The sequence below is a fragment of the Cervus elaphus genome, chromosome 14, assembly GCF_910594005.1.
Source record: "Cervus elaphus chromosome 14, mCerEla1.1, whole genome shotgun sequence".
NCBI lineage: Eukaryota > Metazoa > Chordata > Mammalia > Artiodactyla > Cervidae > Cervus > Cervus elaphus.
The window spans coordinates 6,529,513-6,543,544 of record NC_057828.1 but is presented as its reverse complement, the minus strand read 5'-3'; the positions used below and the strand labels follow the sequence as shown (position 1 = coordinate 6,543,544).

The following is a 14,032-nucleotide window of genomic DNA, read 5'->3' as shown; positions in this document are numbered from 1 at the left end:
CCCCGGGATGACCCAGCCCCGTCGGCCCTGTCTGGCCAGGTCTGCAGAGGGAAGCTGTGGCCGAGAGAGGACACTTCTCCAGGCAGAGGGGCAGGCCGGTGCGGGGCCGGGATGGGCCCACACTCCTGGACGCCTGGGCGGGGGTCTTTTCTGAGAGGCTGGGCTGCTGGCTCTCTGGGGTGGAAGCAGGCAGAAGCAGCCACCCCCCCAGGAGGCGGAGGGAACTGCTTGTGGACCGGTGGGACAGGAAGGGTCAAAGAAAGGGGTCAAGGACTCCGAGCTCTGGTCCCGAGTGTGTCCTTGTGGCTTTGGGCAAGTCCTTCCTTCTCACTGGGCCTTAGTCCTGCCATCAAGAGCGTTCATGTAGCTCTGACTCTGTGATCTGTGACTCTCCTGGAAAGACTGCCCTTGGCAAGAAGCGAGGGTCCGAGCCTGAGAGACAAACCCCTCCCTGCCTTTCCTCTTTTCTTTCTTGGCAGTGTTACCCTTTGCTGTGGTTTATCCACAAAAAGATGCTGCCATTTCAGGGCTAGTGGACGGAGGCTTGAGGGTGTGTGTATGAGACAGGAGGGCCAGCAATCAGAGACAAAACTAGCCAGGCGCAGAGGACTGTGCCCAGCTCCCTCGGAGGCTCTGCAGGCCCTGCCCTTAAGCTCCTCTCACGCAGAGAGAGCTGGTAGTTACAGTGGCATCTGCCCGCTGGGGTGCCTGCTGTGCCCCCAGGGAGGGAGACACGCCGGGGCGGCGGGCATCTGCTCTGGCACCGCATCCCATCCCCCGAGGCGGGGACCAGGTGCTGCAATTCAGAGAGGTCCCGGCAGGCTGAGCAGACACCCGGCAGCCCGCTCCTCTGCCCCAGGCCACACCTAGCCGTCCCTGTGCTTGGGGCAAACAACCGTCTGGATGTCACCAGAGTGGGAAGGGAGCTCTTGCCACGGTGCCGGGCAAAGGCAGCTGCCGGCCGCGGGGAGGGCTGCGAACCAGAGCAGAGGAGCTGGGCACCAGCAGGCGGGAAGCTAGCAGCCCCCGCCGCCGCGCCGGGCGACAGGGGTCCTGTCTCCTGGCCTAACTGACGGCAGGGCTGCGGGAGGGGCAGCTGAGAGGGAGTGGGTCTCCAGGGTTACGTTATCTTTGTTCAGGGGGTGAAATTCATGTTTTGAAAACCAGCAGCAGATTCTAATGACCAAGCTCCTCACCCCACCTGCCACTCTGTTTCACAGGCACCCTCTCCCCAGGGCTCCCCACTCCCGCTGCAGGGCCGTGCTGACTGTGTCTGTGTGATTCCTGTGAACTCCACGCTCCCGAGCTGCATGCAGTCACCAGACAGGCTGGCCCAGTGGGCGTTGGGGCAGTGGGGGAAGTCTTCGCTGTGTCAGGTTCTGGTGGGGAAACAGGACCTACATCCGGGAAACGACTGTGACCCCTGGTCTAGGCACCCACTCGCCTCCCTTCCAGAAGACCTCTGAGGACCAGGCGGACAGACCAGGGTGAGCCTGCACCCCAGCCTGTCCCGCCCGGGAACCTGGTTTCTCCTCTAACACATCTATGTTGGCCCTTCCCAAGTTCTGACTCTTGGACTCATCCAAGTGGGGCTCCAGGATGGGACGCTGCAGGCCCCCCAGAGCCACAGCCGAGGGGTGTGTGTGTGTGTGTGTGTGTGTGTGTGTGCTGTGTAACCACGTGCGTGCATGCACCGGTATTTGTGTCTCCAGCCTCAGAGTCAGTGGGGCTGGGGGTGGGAGTGGGGAGGAAGCAGACACTTTCACCCAGCAACTGTGGTGTCTGGGAAGAGAGGTCCCCGAGGAAGTGGCTCTCCCAGCACAGGTCCCTGGGCCCGTCCCTCACGCTGCCTCGGGCTGCACTGAGGGTCTGGGGAGAGAAGGTCCAGGCCCTCTGGGACTCATGGCCAGAGAAGGACCCTCGGCCCGCGGGGAAGCTGGGCCCCACGAGGGGTGCTGAGGACCATCGGGGAAGGGCCCCTCATGCTTGCCCTTTGGGAGGCTTATGAGGATGCAGAGAGTGGACAGACAGACAGTCTATAAGCCGCCAGACACTTCCCAGCCTGGGCCTTGGTCCTCTCGTTGGGGACAACACAGGCGCCAGACCAAACGCAGTCCAAGGCCCATTCCAGGCTGCAGCCCAGAGATTCATTCTAGGTCCTGAGGGAAAAGCCCAGAACACTGCTCCCTGCATCCCTCACCCCCCGAGTCTCACACATAATACAGCTTGCCCGTGTCGTCACCATTCTCAGGGCTGGAGTGGGGTACAGGCAGATGGGAAGCTGAGAGCAGAGCTCATTTCACAGCAAGAGGGAGCCTGGGGCTTGCTTTCAGAGCAAAAAGGTGGCAACACACACACAAAGAACACAATAAGCCTGAGTTGTGCAGCCGGATGAATAAAACGCGGTTCATCAAATGAGTGTGAGTGTGTTGGGCGGTGCTCCCGCCACAGGCAGAGGTGACAGCGGGATGGGAGGACATCCAGCGGTGGCCTCTGAGCCCAGCTGTCAGCTCTGAGGGCAGGAAGGAAAACCCAGCAGACAGGGTGCTGTGCGTGAGCAGGAGGGAAGGGGACCACACACCTGTAATCGAAGGAGCCATCCTCTTCTTTGGGGTCTTCAGGGCCAAGGGGCACATCCTTCTTTTCTCGCACTTGGTCAGGAAGAGAAACAAAGACACAGAGGTGATGACTGGCCCTTAGGTACAGCCAAAGATGCGGCCTCTGGGTTCAATACCTCTCCTCCTCAATACAGCACCACCCATGCCCTCTGGTTCTTGCCTCCCGCATTTAAGCAGGTTCCAAGCTAATTCTGCCGCCTCCTTGCCATCATCTCCACTGACCACTGAAATCTTCCCTGACCTGGCTCGCCTCAACCTCTCCATGAGGTCGTCCCCCAGACACCTAATGGATGCCGTCCTTTTCTTGGCAACTTTCTTCTTTGCCACACTGTGTGGCAAGCGAGATCTTAGTTCCCTGAACAGGGATCCTACCCATGCCTCCGGCACTCCTTCGCACAGAGTCCTAACCACTGGATTGCCAGGGAATTCCTTGGCACCTTCTTAATCCTGCTCTGAATTACAATTACTTGTGCACATTTATGACGCCCATAGTAGAATGCCAGTTCTCTTCTTGAGGGTGGGGACTGTGTGTCTCTTCAAAGCTCCTAGGAGAGTGCGCTGGGCAGAGAGGACACACTGTAGATGCCCCTGCAATGGCAGGTGCTCTCCTAACTGGGACCCCACTTGTCTGCGCGACTCCCCTTTCCCACACCCCTCCGTGAAGGGTCAGCGTTCCTCCCAGGTCCTGTCTTGTGCTGTGACCCTCCTACTGCACCAGCTGCACGGTCCTTGACGGAGCGGTCACTTCTTCTAGAACCCCCAGCATAAGGACTGGCACACCGCAGACACTTGGGTGAATGACTATGCTTCTTTTTGAGGTACAAGGCAGGATAATCACCCCTATTTTAGCGGAGGCAAGCTGAGGTCTGGAAAGTGTCACATTAACAGTTAGCAACTAAACAAAGTTTAGAGTGGACCCTGGAGCCCTGGTCTCACAGCTCCTGGTTCATTCATCTTCTTGATGTAAGGAGCTTAACTCTAAGAAGAACTTTCTGAAATGGGCAGAGGAAGGTCCAGAGTTATCTGATCAATTCTCAGGTGTCCCAGTTCCACCTTGAACAAGGAGTGAGATCAGAAAGGCCGCCCTTCCTCACTCTTACAGAAGAAAAACAATTCCAACACAGCACAACAAAGTGAAGGAATCACTCACCAATGTGCATGCTAAGTGCTAAGTCCCTCAGTCCTGTCCAACTCTTTGCAACCCCATGGACTGTAGCCCACCAGGCTCCTCTCTCCATGGGGATTCTCCAGGCAAGAATACTGGAGTGGATTGCCATTTCCCTCTCCATCATTCACCAATAATGAAGTATACTTTCCTGCCGTTCCTGACTTGAAGGAGTCCTTCAAGGAGTCCTTCAGAATCCTAGGGTCTGAGAACACGTGGGCCAGAGGAAGAAAGTAAAACAGAATCTCCTCTCTCTGGGGTGAGTTTCAGGGGATCGTGGAGGAGGACTTGTTCACAGAGGTGGGGAGAAGCCAGCACCTGGAGAGCGCGGGGTGTGCCTGGTGACGGCTCTGGGGGCAGGGAGCAATCTCGTCCTGCAGTCCAGCTGGACTTTCGCTCTCAGGGTCATCCATTATCCTGTCTCCTGTCGCCCTTCCCACCCCCTCACAGACAGATGGCTTTCTCGTCCCTGTCTGAAGAACAATCAATATTTCCAGAAACAAAAAAGCCAGAGGTCCTTGTCCGTGACCTTGGCTCGTCTGGGCTGGAGGGTCTTCAGGCCACACAACAGAAGTAGCTCTCTGGGACTCAAGGAAAGCCCAAAGCCCTTCAAGGACTGGCGAGGGGTGGGGTTCCTCTCGGTGCAGGCCACCCCCCCACCATGCCCCTCCTGCTTCTCACGTAGGGCCTCTGCCCCCCTGTTGGGGTATTGTGACTGCAACCCCGCGTGCTGCGCGCTGCGGGAGCCGAGAGCCCACTCCACAGCCTCTCTCCTGTGCGTGCCGCTTCCGTCCAGACCTCTCCTCCCTCCAGTCTCGCTTTCTCATGGTTACAGAAAAGCATCTCTCCTCTCTCCTTCCCTGGGATACAGGATCCTAATGAGATTCAGGCTGAAAAAAGCCAATTACCGAGCAGATGGGTGGTGAGTCCAGGGGTGGGAAGGTCACTCTTAATGGGAGCCAGGGTTCCTTCCATCCCCTCTCTGGCTGCCCGGACTGCTCCATCCCCCCACCTCAGGGGAGCTTAATTAACTCAAGTGCTTTCTGGCAACTCTACGATGCAAAGAACAGGCAAGAGGACCGTAAGTCCCAGCCTGGGGAAGGGCTGTGCTCGCTGAGAGAATAGTGCCCCCCATCAGGGGACCCGGCGACTCACAGGAGAGCCTACTGGCCCTGTCCCCTGAGCCGGCTCCTCGGACACATCTTACCGGGGTACTTGCCGCCGCGACTCCTCTTGATGAAACAGACGATGAGCAGGATCAGCACCAGCAGGGCGACGGCACACATGAGCCCGATGAACCAGCCCTGGGTGGCGATATCCGCCTGGTTGTTGGTGTAGGCTGCGGGGGAGGCCAGAGGCACACACGTGAGTGAGTGGTTCACAAGGCGGCAGGCAAGGAGGGGAGCGGAAGGCAGAACTGCAGCTAGTTCATGGCCAGGGTCCTCCTGCAGCCTACCGCTCCCACCCGGCAGCCCTCTGGCTCAAACCACCCCGCTCCAGGGACGAAGAGACGGTCATTAAAAAGGCAAGGGCAAGAGGTCAGGAAAGAGGCACAAGGAAGGAGCAGAGGGGACAGAATAAGCAGCAGAAGGCTGAGCAGGTCCTTTGGGAAGAGAACTGTCCTAAGGTTGAGGCACTGGCATTCTTGTAAACACTGGCCGGGCACAGCCTGGTGGGGAAGGAGGGAAGGCCAGGGATCGACTGTGACTCCCTGTGAATGAGGCGGGCTGACCTGGCGCGCTGCCCCCCCGGGAATGGGGCCGCGGTCACACGCACACCCCTGGGGGAACACCTTCGCAGGCCGGCACAGACACTGGGACAGAGACCTGTCCCCAAAGCGGGACACGGACGGGGTGCAGTCCAGGGCGCCCCATGCCCCCTCGCGTCTCTCCAACTGCACTGCGGCTAACAGCAAGCACGTCCCCGCACGGGCACCTCAGGCGGGCCAGTGGAGGGGCCATGCCTTCAGCACACCCCATGTGGAGACCCCTGTGACAGACGGCCCTTTGCTATCCCTGCCTGGACACGGGGAGGCCTGTCTCAAAGCGGGAGACCCCCTCACAACTCCAGGGGCAAGCTGCGTGGGCCTGGAGACCGGAGGCACGTCTGACGGTGTCCTGGAGGACCCATGACTGAGGTCAGAGACGGGAAGGGGTGGGGTGCATAGGAGTCACCTGCCCTCTTCCTGTCTGCAGACTGAAGAAGAAAAGATGCAGCCTTCCATGGAAACCATAACTTGGAGGACAGGCAGGATGAGGGACAGAGGAGACCGCAGGGAACCCCCGGGCAGGCAGAGCCGGCGGAGCAGCCTTTGGGAGACCCAGACAATGGTGGGAGTGCTGGGAGCCATGCAGCCCAAGCCGAGGCTCCGGGCCTCCTAGGGGAGAGGCACAGCGACGGGACCCCCAGGTGCACCCCAAGGTCTGCATCACACCATCGTGCGGGGCAGGTATCCAGGTGTGGCCTACCCTTTGCTCTTCGTGGGCAGAGAAACTGTCTCCACCGTGTTCTCAGCGTCCAGCCAAGGACCTTGCATCAAGATGGGTCTCAATGAACAATGAAGACGATGAACAAGACCTTCCCCTCTCTCTGCACTCTGGCTGCCCAGGCACTCCGGGATGGAAAGTTCCATAACAACATGGCCATGACTACGCTGACCCGGGTGCTGTGGGGGAAGTCCCACCCTTGCGTCCACAGGCTATGTCCCACACAAGATCTGAGAGGTCTTCCCAAGCCCCACATAGGGTCAGATTACCTCCTCACTTCAACCTCCTCCAATGCTTCTTGAGACCATTAGGAAAACCCCTCTACTCCTTATCCTGACCCGCCAGGCTCCATAAGTCCTGTCTCCCATCACCCTGGCCACTCCAGACACCCCGGCCTCTCCGCCCACCCTGGCCGCTCCGGCTGACCCAGCCGCTCGCACGCCTGCCTCAGGGTCCTCTCCATCTGATGTTCTGTCTGCAGACGGCGGCCTCAGCAAATGTCATCTCTTCAGAGAGGCTTTCCTGGACCTTCCCAGCTAAGACAAAGCTCTTTCCCACCCAGCCACTCTATCTGCAGGATTGAATTTGCCCTTTTCATAGCACTTATAACAACTGGCTATACTACTACTGCTAACAGCTTACACTTCTAAGCACTTCCTATGGGCTGACACGGCTCAAAGCCCTTTCTCACGATTATCTAGTTTAACCCTCACAACAGTCCCACAGGGTGGATTTGTGGTTCAGTCACTAAGTCGTGTCCGACTCTGTGACCCCAGATTCCCTGTCCTCTATCTCCCAGAGCTTGCTCAAACTGTATGTACTAAGTCAGTGATGCCATCCAACCATCTCATCCTCTGTCATCCCTTCTCCTCAAGAAGAAGCAAGAACTGCAGCCCATGGCCTCCAATCACAGAAAACTAACCAAAATGGATCACAGCCTTGTGTAACTCAATGAAACTATGAGCCATGCTGTGCAGAGCCACCAGAGATGGATGTTTCATGGTGGAGAGTTCTGACAAAACGTGGTCCACTGGAGAAGGGAATGGCAAACCTCTTCAACATTCTTGGCTTGAGAACCCCATGAACAGTATGAAAAGGCATAAAGGTGGATTTGTACTATTACCCTATTTCACAGGTGAGGCAACTAACTGAGCTGTGACCCCAGGCTGTCCGGTTTGAGTCTGTGCTCTTCACCACTCCACTCAGAAGGTAAGCTCCTCGAAGGAGGGACTGTCAGGCTTACTGTCGTCCCCCAGGGCTGGGCCAGAGCTGGGAACACAAGGCACCCGGTTCCCATCTGCTCCTCGGCTTCCTTCCCGTGGCCCGCCCCCTCAGCCTCCCGGCCCGGTGGGGCTCTGCCTCTCTCGGGCTCCACGCTGCCCTCCCTTCTGCGTCACCTGCGCCGGCGCTTGACTCCGTTGCCAGCTGAGGGTCCCCTTGGCAATTACTGCATTCTTCTGCTCTTACAGTGAGCTTTGCTAAGATGCAAACCAGGCCCGTCACAGACGCACGGAGTCAGACTTCACCAGGACCTCCACGCAGCCTGGCCGCCCTTCCGCTCCCCTGGCTGCTCCCCCTCTTGCTCCCGCTGATCTCGTGGCCCTCTCCCCCAGTCTGCGTCTTGGTGTCGCGCTCACCTGCTCCACACTGGAGACCACCGAAGCGTCACAGCCTCTACAACTGTCTCCTTCCATTCCTGACGGGGCTCTCATCTCTCCCCTCTGCAGGGACCCAACACCTCACTTCCTTGGTGGCCCAGTCCTGTAAGGATCTCTGAAAACTCTAGCACTTTTCAATTTCTTCCCCTGTGCTGCCTCTTCCCTTTCTCCATTAAACAGGCTGAAGCTCCCTGTTTTAAGACAACATCTCTGAGGAAGCTGCCAGACTTTTTGGCTCTCGTGCGCACACTGTCCTCTTACAGGTAAACTCTTCAACCTTCTGCCATCATCGCCAGTTCCTGCCAACTCCCTTCTGCGCCCCAACGTGCTGGCCTCAAAGCCCGCTGCACTCAGTGCTCGCCCACCATCACCAAGGGCGTCTTTCCCAAACTCACCGCAACACCCTGGCCTCCAATTCTCACCTCTCCTCCGGCCATGCCTTTCTAAACGTCTTTCGTCTCTCCTTGTCCTTCTAGCCAGTTCCACACTGTGAGCCCAGGGCTTGCACCTGACATCTCCCTGGATCATCCATCCACCCCCTGCTTCTGCCAGCGCCTTCACAACTCACCTCTAAGTGCTATCGTCTACTCCTTCCAAAACGCCTCCCGTAGCCACGTTACTACCCAGTTCTAAAGGGTTCCGCTCACCACTGTGTTCGTCAGACTCCAAGGATACAATGATACATCATGCTGTTGTTTCTAGAACACTGCCGTCAAGTCAGGTGCTCTGATCTTTCCCTTCCGCACCCTCCCCACCCTGCCCCAGAGTGTGCCTGGACGGCCACCCTTCCTGTCCTTCCCCTTTCCACGTTCGGCCCCCTCCTTCCTGAATCTCCCATTCCTCCAGCTCATAGCAGTCTCTTAAACTCCAATTTCAACCCCATTTACTCGACATGGTGCAACATTTAATTGCTGTTTCCTGGGTTCTGATGTCCAAGGGTATTACAAAGCCTGGAGACCTGGGGATCCTTTGAGCCCCCTTGTCCTTAGCATGATGCTGGTCACCTAACAAGTCATCACTGACTACTTACTGACTACTGACCAATTTAATCCTAATATAACTATGGAGAAGGAAATGGCAACCCACTCCAGCATCCTTGCCTGGGAAACCCCATAGACAGAGGATCCTGGCAGGCTACAGTCCATGGGGTTGCAAGACTTGGGACAAGTAAACCACCACCACCACCACTGAGGTTAACATGGGCTATCTCTTTCATTTTCTCTTGATACCAGTTGAGGGGTCACAAGGATATTGGCTTCACCACATGCCACCTGGGCGCTGGGATGAAGGAGTCACTTCAACTTATGTTTGAACCGTGGTTCCCACTTTTTGCAAAGAAGTTGGTCTGAATGTCTGCAGTGACCTGTTTGCTCCACTGTCTTGCTGACAGCTGTCTCCCATGAGACTCCTTTCTCTTGGGAAAGAAAGGCACAATTCCAGGGAAGGTGGCCATATGAGAAATTTACTAATTAAATACAGCTTTCCATTCCTGACATCACCATGCAAAGTTCAAATGTTCCTTTCAGTCCTCACTGAAAAGATCAAAGAATTTCCTGTGACGTTTGGACACACAAGGCTCTTCAAAATCAAGCAGATTTTGTAACTATGTTTGGTGACGGGTGTTAACTAAACTTGTAGTGATAATCATTTTGCACAGATCAAACGATTATGTTGTATACCTAAAACTAATCAATGTCAATGATACACAATAACAAAGAAACAAAAAACCCAGCGGAATCTGGGGTAAGGTGGGTTCAATCAGACTCCACCAAAATGATTTAGTTTCTCAAGAACCAAAAGAAATTTAGGACACAATCTCACTCACATGACCGCACAGACTCTGAAAGGAGGAGGCATTTTTGCAGGGCTTCAGGGCAGTTGCATTTGTCTGCCAAGACCATTCTTAATCAATCCATTCAACATGTTTCCAGATCCCTAATGGTCACAGTAAGAGCAACATCCCAAGATCAGTGAATACCTACATTTACTACCTTTGCTGGAGCTAACGGAACCCAGGGCAGCACCCGTTCACTGGGACACACAGGTTCTGATACCTCCTACTCTGGCCTAGAGGCCACACTTCGTGTGCCTTCCACAACCATACTCTACAACCCTGCTCGGAAATGTGTAGTTCACTTGCAAAGCAGACAGTTCCCTTAACTCTTCACGCTCATCAAGAGGAAATTGGTCTGATCATCGGAGAGAGGCCAGTCACTCAAAGCAGGCAGAAAAATTGTATTTCAGAAATAGGGTGGATGAACAAATATGACAGAGATGGGCTTTCTTCAAATGCAGTTTGGCGGGGCTGCTCTCACTTACACGTCATTTTACACTTTTCCATCTTCACCTCACTCCATCCTGGGTTTCTCCCAGCACAGCAGCAAGAGGCCGACCACAGGTGGGCCCCTAACGTCCCTCCTCCCACATCCCTGAGGCCTAAGGCAGTTTGCTGTTTGTCTTGCTGGGCCCATCAGCTCCCCATCCAGCCTGCTCCAGAATGTGAGAGCTGACAGGTCTCTTGGAATCCAGGGTTATGTGCTGGGGCCCCTCAGGTCTCCTTGGCTTCAAAAGCTTCAAGAAAGTGATTAACTTCCCACGTGGGATCTTTCTGGTGAGAGTCAGGGAGCCTGTGAGCATTCCTTGTGGGTTTTTTTTTTCCGTTTCCTGCATGAACCATTGTAACATGTCTGAGTCTATGGACAGAAGTGATAGCCTGTGGTTGTCTAAAGACCAGTGGTTGGGCCCCAAGATGGTCATAAACTTGATGAGACACAGGGACCTGGGAGATGATTGTGCGAACTTGGCTCTGTGAACACCCACTCCTTTGTGTGTTTTCAGAGGATCTGGACACACACTCACAGGCACACACGACATTTAGAAAATAAAAGTATTTTTCTTCTCTATGTGGTTTGCACATAGTCATTTCCAGCCAGCCCGTGAGGAAAGGGAGCAGTAAGTGCCCAGAGCAAGGGTCACGAGCCTGCGCTCTCCAGCTTGCGTGGGGAGGAGGTGGGGACACATGCGAGCGCTGCAGGCCTCACTCACCCTGAAAGCAAGCTACGGGGTCAGCCTCTCCATAGCAACCACAGGAAAGGAGAAATGAACATCTGAGTCAGTGTTCAGAAGTGCATCGTCCATCACTGTCACTGTTTTTCTTTGCATGGAATGCTGGGACATCAGAGCAGACTGGGGCGTTCCTGAGGGCAGGGACTGGTCCTTCCCCTCTGGCTCCTTCTCCCCAACCCACACCCACAGCCCCCAGCACTGGGCGAAGACAAGCGCTGCAAGCAGGCTGAGCTGGCTTTTGCTGCATTCCCTAGGATGGAACCCTATCATCAGATCTCATCCTTGCTTTCTGTCTCTGAGCTGGACTCAAGTTTGTAACAAAGCAAAAGCAAACGCATGTACCAGTGAGCAACAGCTTGGAACCCTGACTGACTGGGTCAGACAGAGTCCAGCCACCTGCTTCAGTCAGTCAACTGTCCAGTCTCCTGGCCTGGCTCCCAGGATGACCTGGCTACTTGCAGACTTCCTGCCCGAGCTGGCCTGGTTAGCCTCAAGCAGGCAGTAGGACTCTGAGGCTCCCTGAGTCTTGATGTCTTGATGGCATGGACATGCACGTGCGCGGAACAGGCAGAGCCACAGGGAGGAGGCCGGGACACCCAGACCGGGAGGGACCAGGCCAGAAGGGGTTGGGGGAGGCATTACACACACGGGCTGAGACTCTCGAGATGAAGACACCAGGATCAGCCTCCTCAAGCCAGGTGCAGGAGGAGTGATAGACACATAGGTCCACATTTAGAACTTCACATAAACCATGGTGTGTTCTTTCCTTTCGCCCTGAGACATGCCTGAGGGCAGGGACTGGTCCTTTCTTCTCTTTCCCCAAACTCATCCTTTCCCCAGGGCTTAGCAAAGCAGCCCCTTGGCCAGCTCGCCCGGCTGATTTTAAAGAGACACAAACAGACAAGCAAGGGCCCTCAGTCTCCAGACTGCCAGCCACCCTGACCAATAGAGATTTCTGAACCTTGTTTACTGAGCCCCAGTTTCCCTGTTGGTTTGGTACAAATGAAGCAGCTTCTCCAGCCACAGCTGAAGCCCTGAAAGATCCAGAGCTCTTCTAGGACTGGAAAGTTTCTCCTCCCCAGTGCAACAAAAGGTCAACTACTTTTAAGCCTGACAAACCTGGGGCAAAGTGAAACTAAAACAAAGCTGCAAACAATTTGGGTAACACACTTTGGAGTTTTTAAACAACGATTTGAGTGTTTAAGTGGCAAGGCAATGCCATACATGCTGATCCTTGGTTTGGTTCCTGGGAAGATTCTGGGGTAAAGACCTGGTCCTGTCCCCTAATCCCACATGCAGGAAGACAGCCAGTGTGAGGCCAGGCCGCACTGCCCCCAGACCCCCCCACACAGACCATGTTTGCGCTGACCAAACCCTCGTGGTTGCAGCACAGTGGAGGCCAGGGGGGTCCCCCTGTCCTCAGGCTGCATGGCCTCGGTTTCCCCCTGATGCCCCCTCATCCCCACAGGGTCAGACGCGCAGTTTCCTCTCTGGCGGCATGCACTTTTGGCTCATTCTGTCTTTCCGGTAGATGCAGACTGACACATAAGGAGAGCCGCGCTGCGCCATGCAAGGTGAGGAAGGGGAGGGCAAGTCCTCCTTCCCGGGAGGAGAGACAAGCGGGAAGCTGAGGATGAGCACGACATGCCCATGCTTGCCGGGGACGGCCAGGCCGGACCCCTCTCACCTGCACTGGTCATAAAGGTGATGACGGCACTGCTGATGCCCTCGTTGTCCCGGGAATAAATGCGCAACGTGTATGTCATCCCGGGATAGAGGTCTGTCAGCTGTAGGGGCTGGGCCTGGGCCTTAACAGGGACAGTTTTTTTCGTATGGTTGCCTGGGGAACAGAAACCTCAGTCAGCCTAAGGCCAGGCACGGGGAGCTGGAGAGGCGATGCTTAGAGGCCTGGGCGCCTGTCAAAGGTGGAGGCGCGCTGGGGCGCGGGGGCCAGGCTGTCCCGCAGGACACTGCCCCTTGTGAGGCTTTCCGTGCTCGCCACAGGCTGAGGCTCTGAGAACACTAGGCCCTGCTCCCTTGGGCTCTCAGGGTGCCAGCCAGCGCTCCGCTACCCTGGAGAGGACCGCTCAGCACCCCGGGGGTGGCGGAGGGAAGACGGGCCTCTGCGCCTGGCCCGCACTCCCGGTTTCCCCTCTTGTTTCTCGCCACATGAGCTCGCACTTCAGGAGAAGTGAGAGGCTGGGTGTCTGGGGGGCGGCTGAATGGCGGTCACGGGAAGCACTGAGAATGTACAGCAGTTCTGGGTTCCGCGGGTGTGGATCGCTCTCCAACCGCAGAGAACCGAGGGTCGGCTGTGTTCTCTCTCAGCCCTTCGGCTGCCCTTCCAGCACAAGTCCAACAGGCCAGCACGGCGGGTCTGAGCCCTCTGGAATGAGGCCTGCACCCAGCTACCCCGACCTCACTCCAGCCTCACAAATATCCAGTAGAGGAGGACCAGCTCAGCTCAAGCTGAGACGTCTGACCCTGGACGGTGTCTCTGATCTGTGGGCAGCTGGTGTCCCTCTGTGAGCAAAGTATAGTTGGGGGTCCAAGTGTCCAGGGGAGGTGCTAAGAGTATGGGTCCTAAGTGCAGGAATCCGCACAGTGGCGAGGGCGAGCTCACTGGGGTGCTGGCAAAACCCTTGTCCTGGGCAGGAGAGGGACGAAGGGCCCTCAGCCAGGCACCTCCTCCGCCGCCAAGCAAGGCAGCCCCAGACTGCCACTGGTGGCCGCAGAAACCCCCTCCTTCACCTCGAATCTGCTCTTCCCACCCCTGCCGCCTGAGCACGTATCGACTTCACTAAGCCACAGTGGAGCAGCCGAAAGGCCTCCCCGAGCCTGGGGGAATGCCCTGCATCTCTACAACGGCATCTACGCTACCCATGGCAAAGGCTGCCGCCCCACAGAGCAATGCTTACTGTCGATGTACTCAACCACAAAGTCAGTTCCGGGCCCGAAATTGTGCTTCCAGGTGATGTTGGCCCATTTACTGTTGGGGAGCACAGTGACGTTCCAGATGGACTGCTCGTCGGGGGCTGG

At 56.4% G+C, this 14,032-nt stretch overlaps 1 protein-coding gene across 23 annotated transcripts in view; it reads right to left on the bottom strand.

Moving 5' to 3' along the window:
- NFASC (neurofascin) overlaps window positions 1-14,032 on the bottom strand; it is a 197,746-nt gene that overhangs the window by 6,095 nt on the left and 177,619 nt on the right. For 12 of the 23 annotated variants that reach the window (XM_043923844.1, XM_043923850.1, XM_043923851.1 and 9 more), the window contains 2 exons: window positions 4,991-5,122; window positions 2,582-2,651 (listed from right to left, as the gene is read on the bottom strand). In XM_043923844.1, the coding sequence (XP_043779779.1) occupies window positions 2,582-2,651; window positions 4,991-5,122 (202 nt within the window). Of the gene's footprint in view, window positions 1-2,581; window positions 2,652-4,990; window positions 5,123-12,680; window positions 12,834-13,911; window positions 14,029-14,032 lie in introns of all 23 variants that reach the window. The other 11 variants (XM_043923838.1, XM_043923848.1, XM_043923840.1 and 8 more) reach the window with 1 other exon arrangement.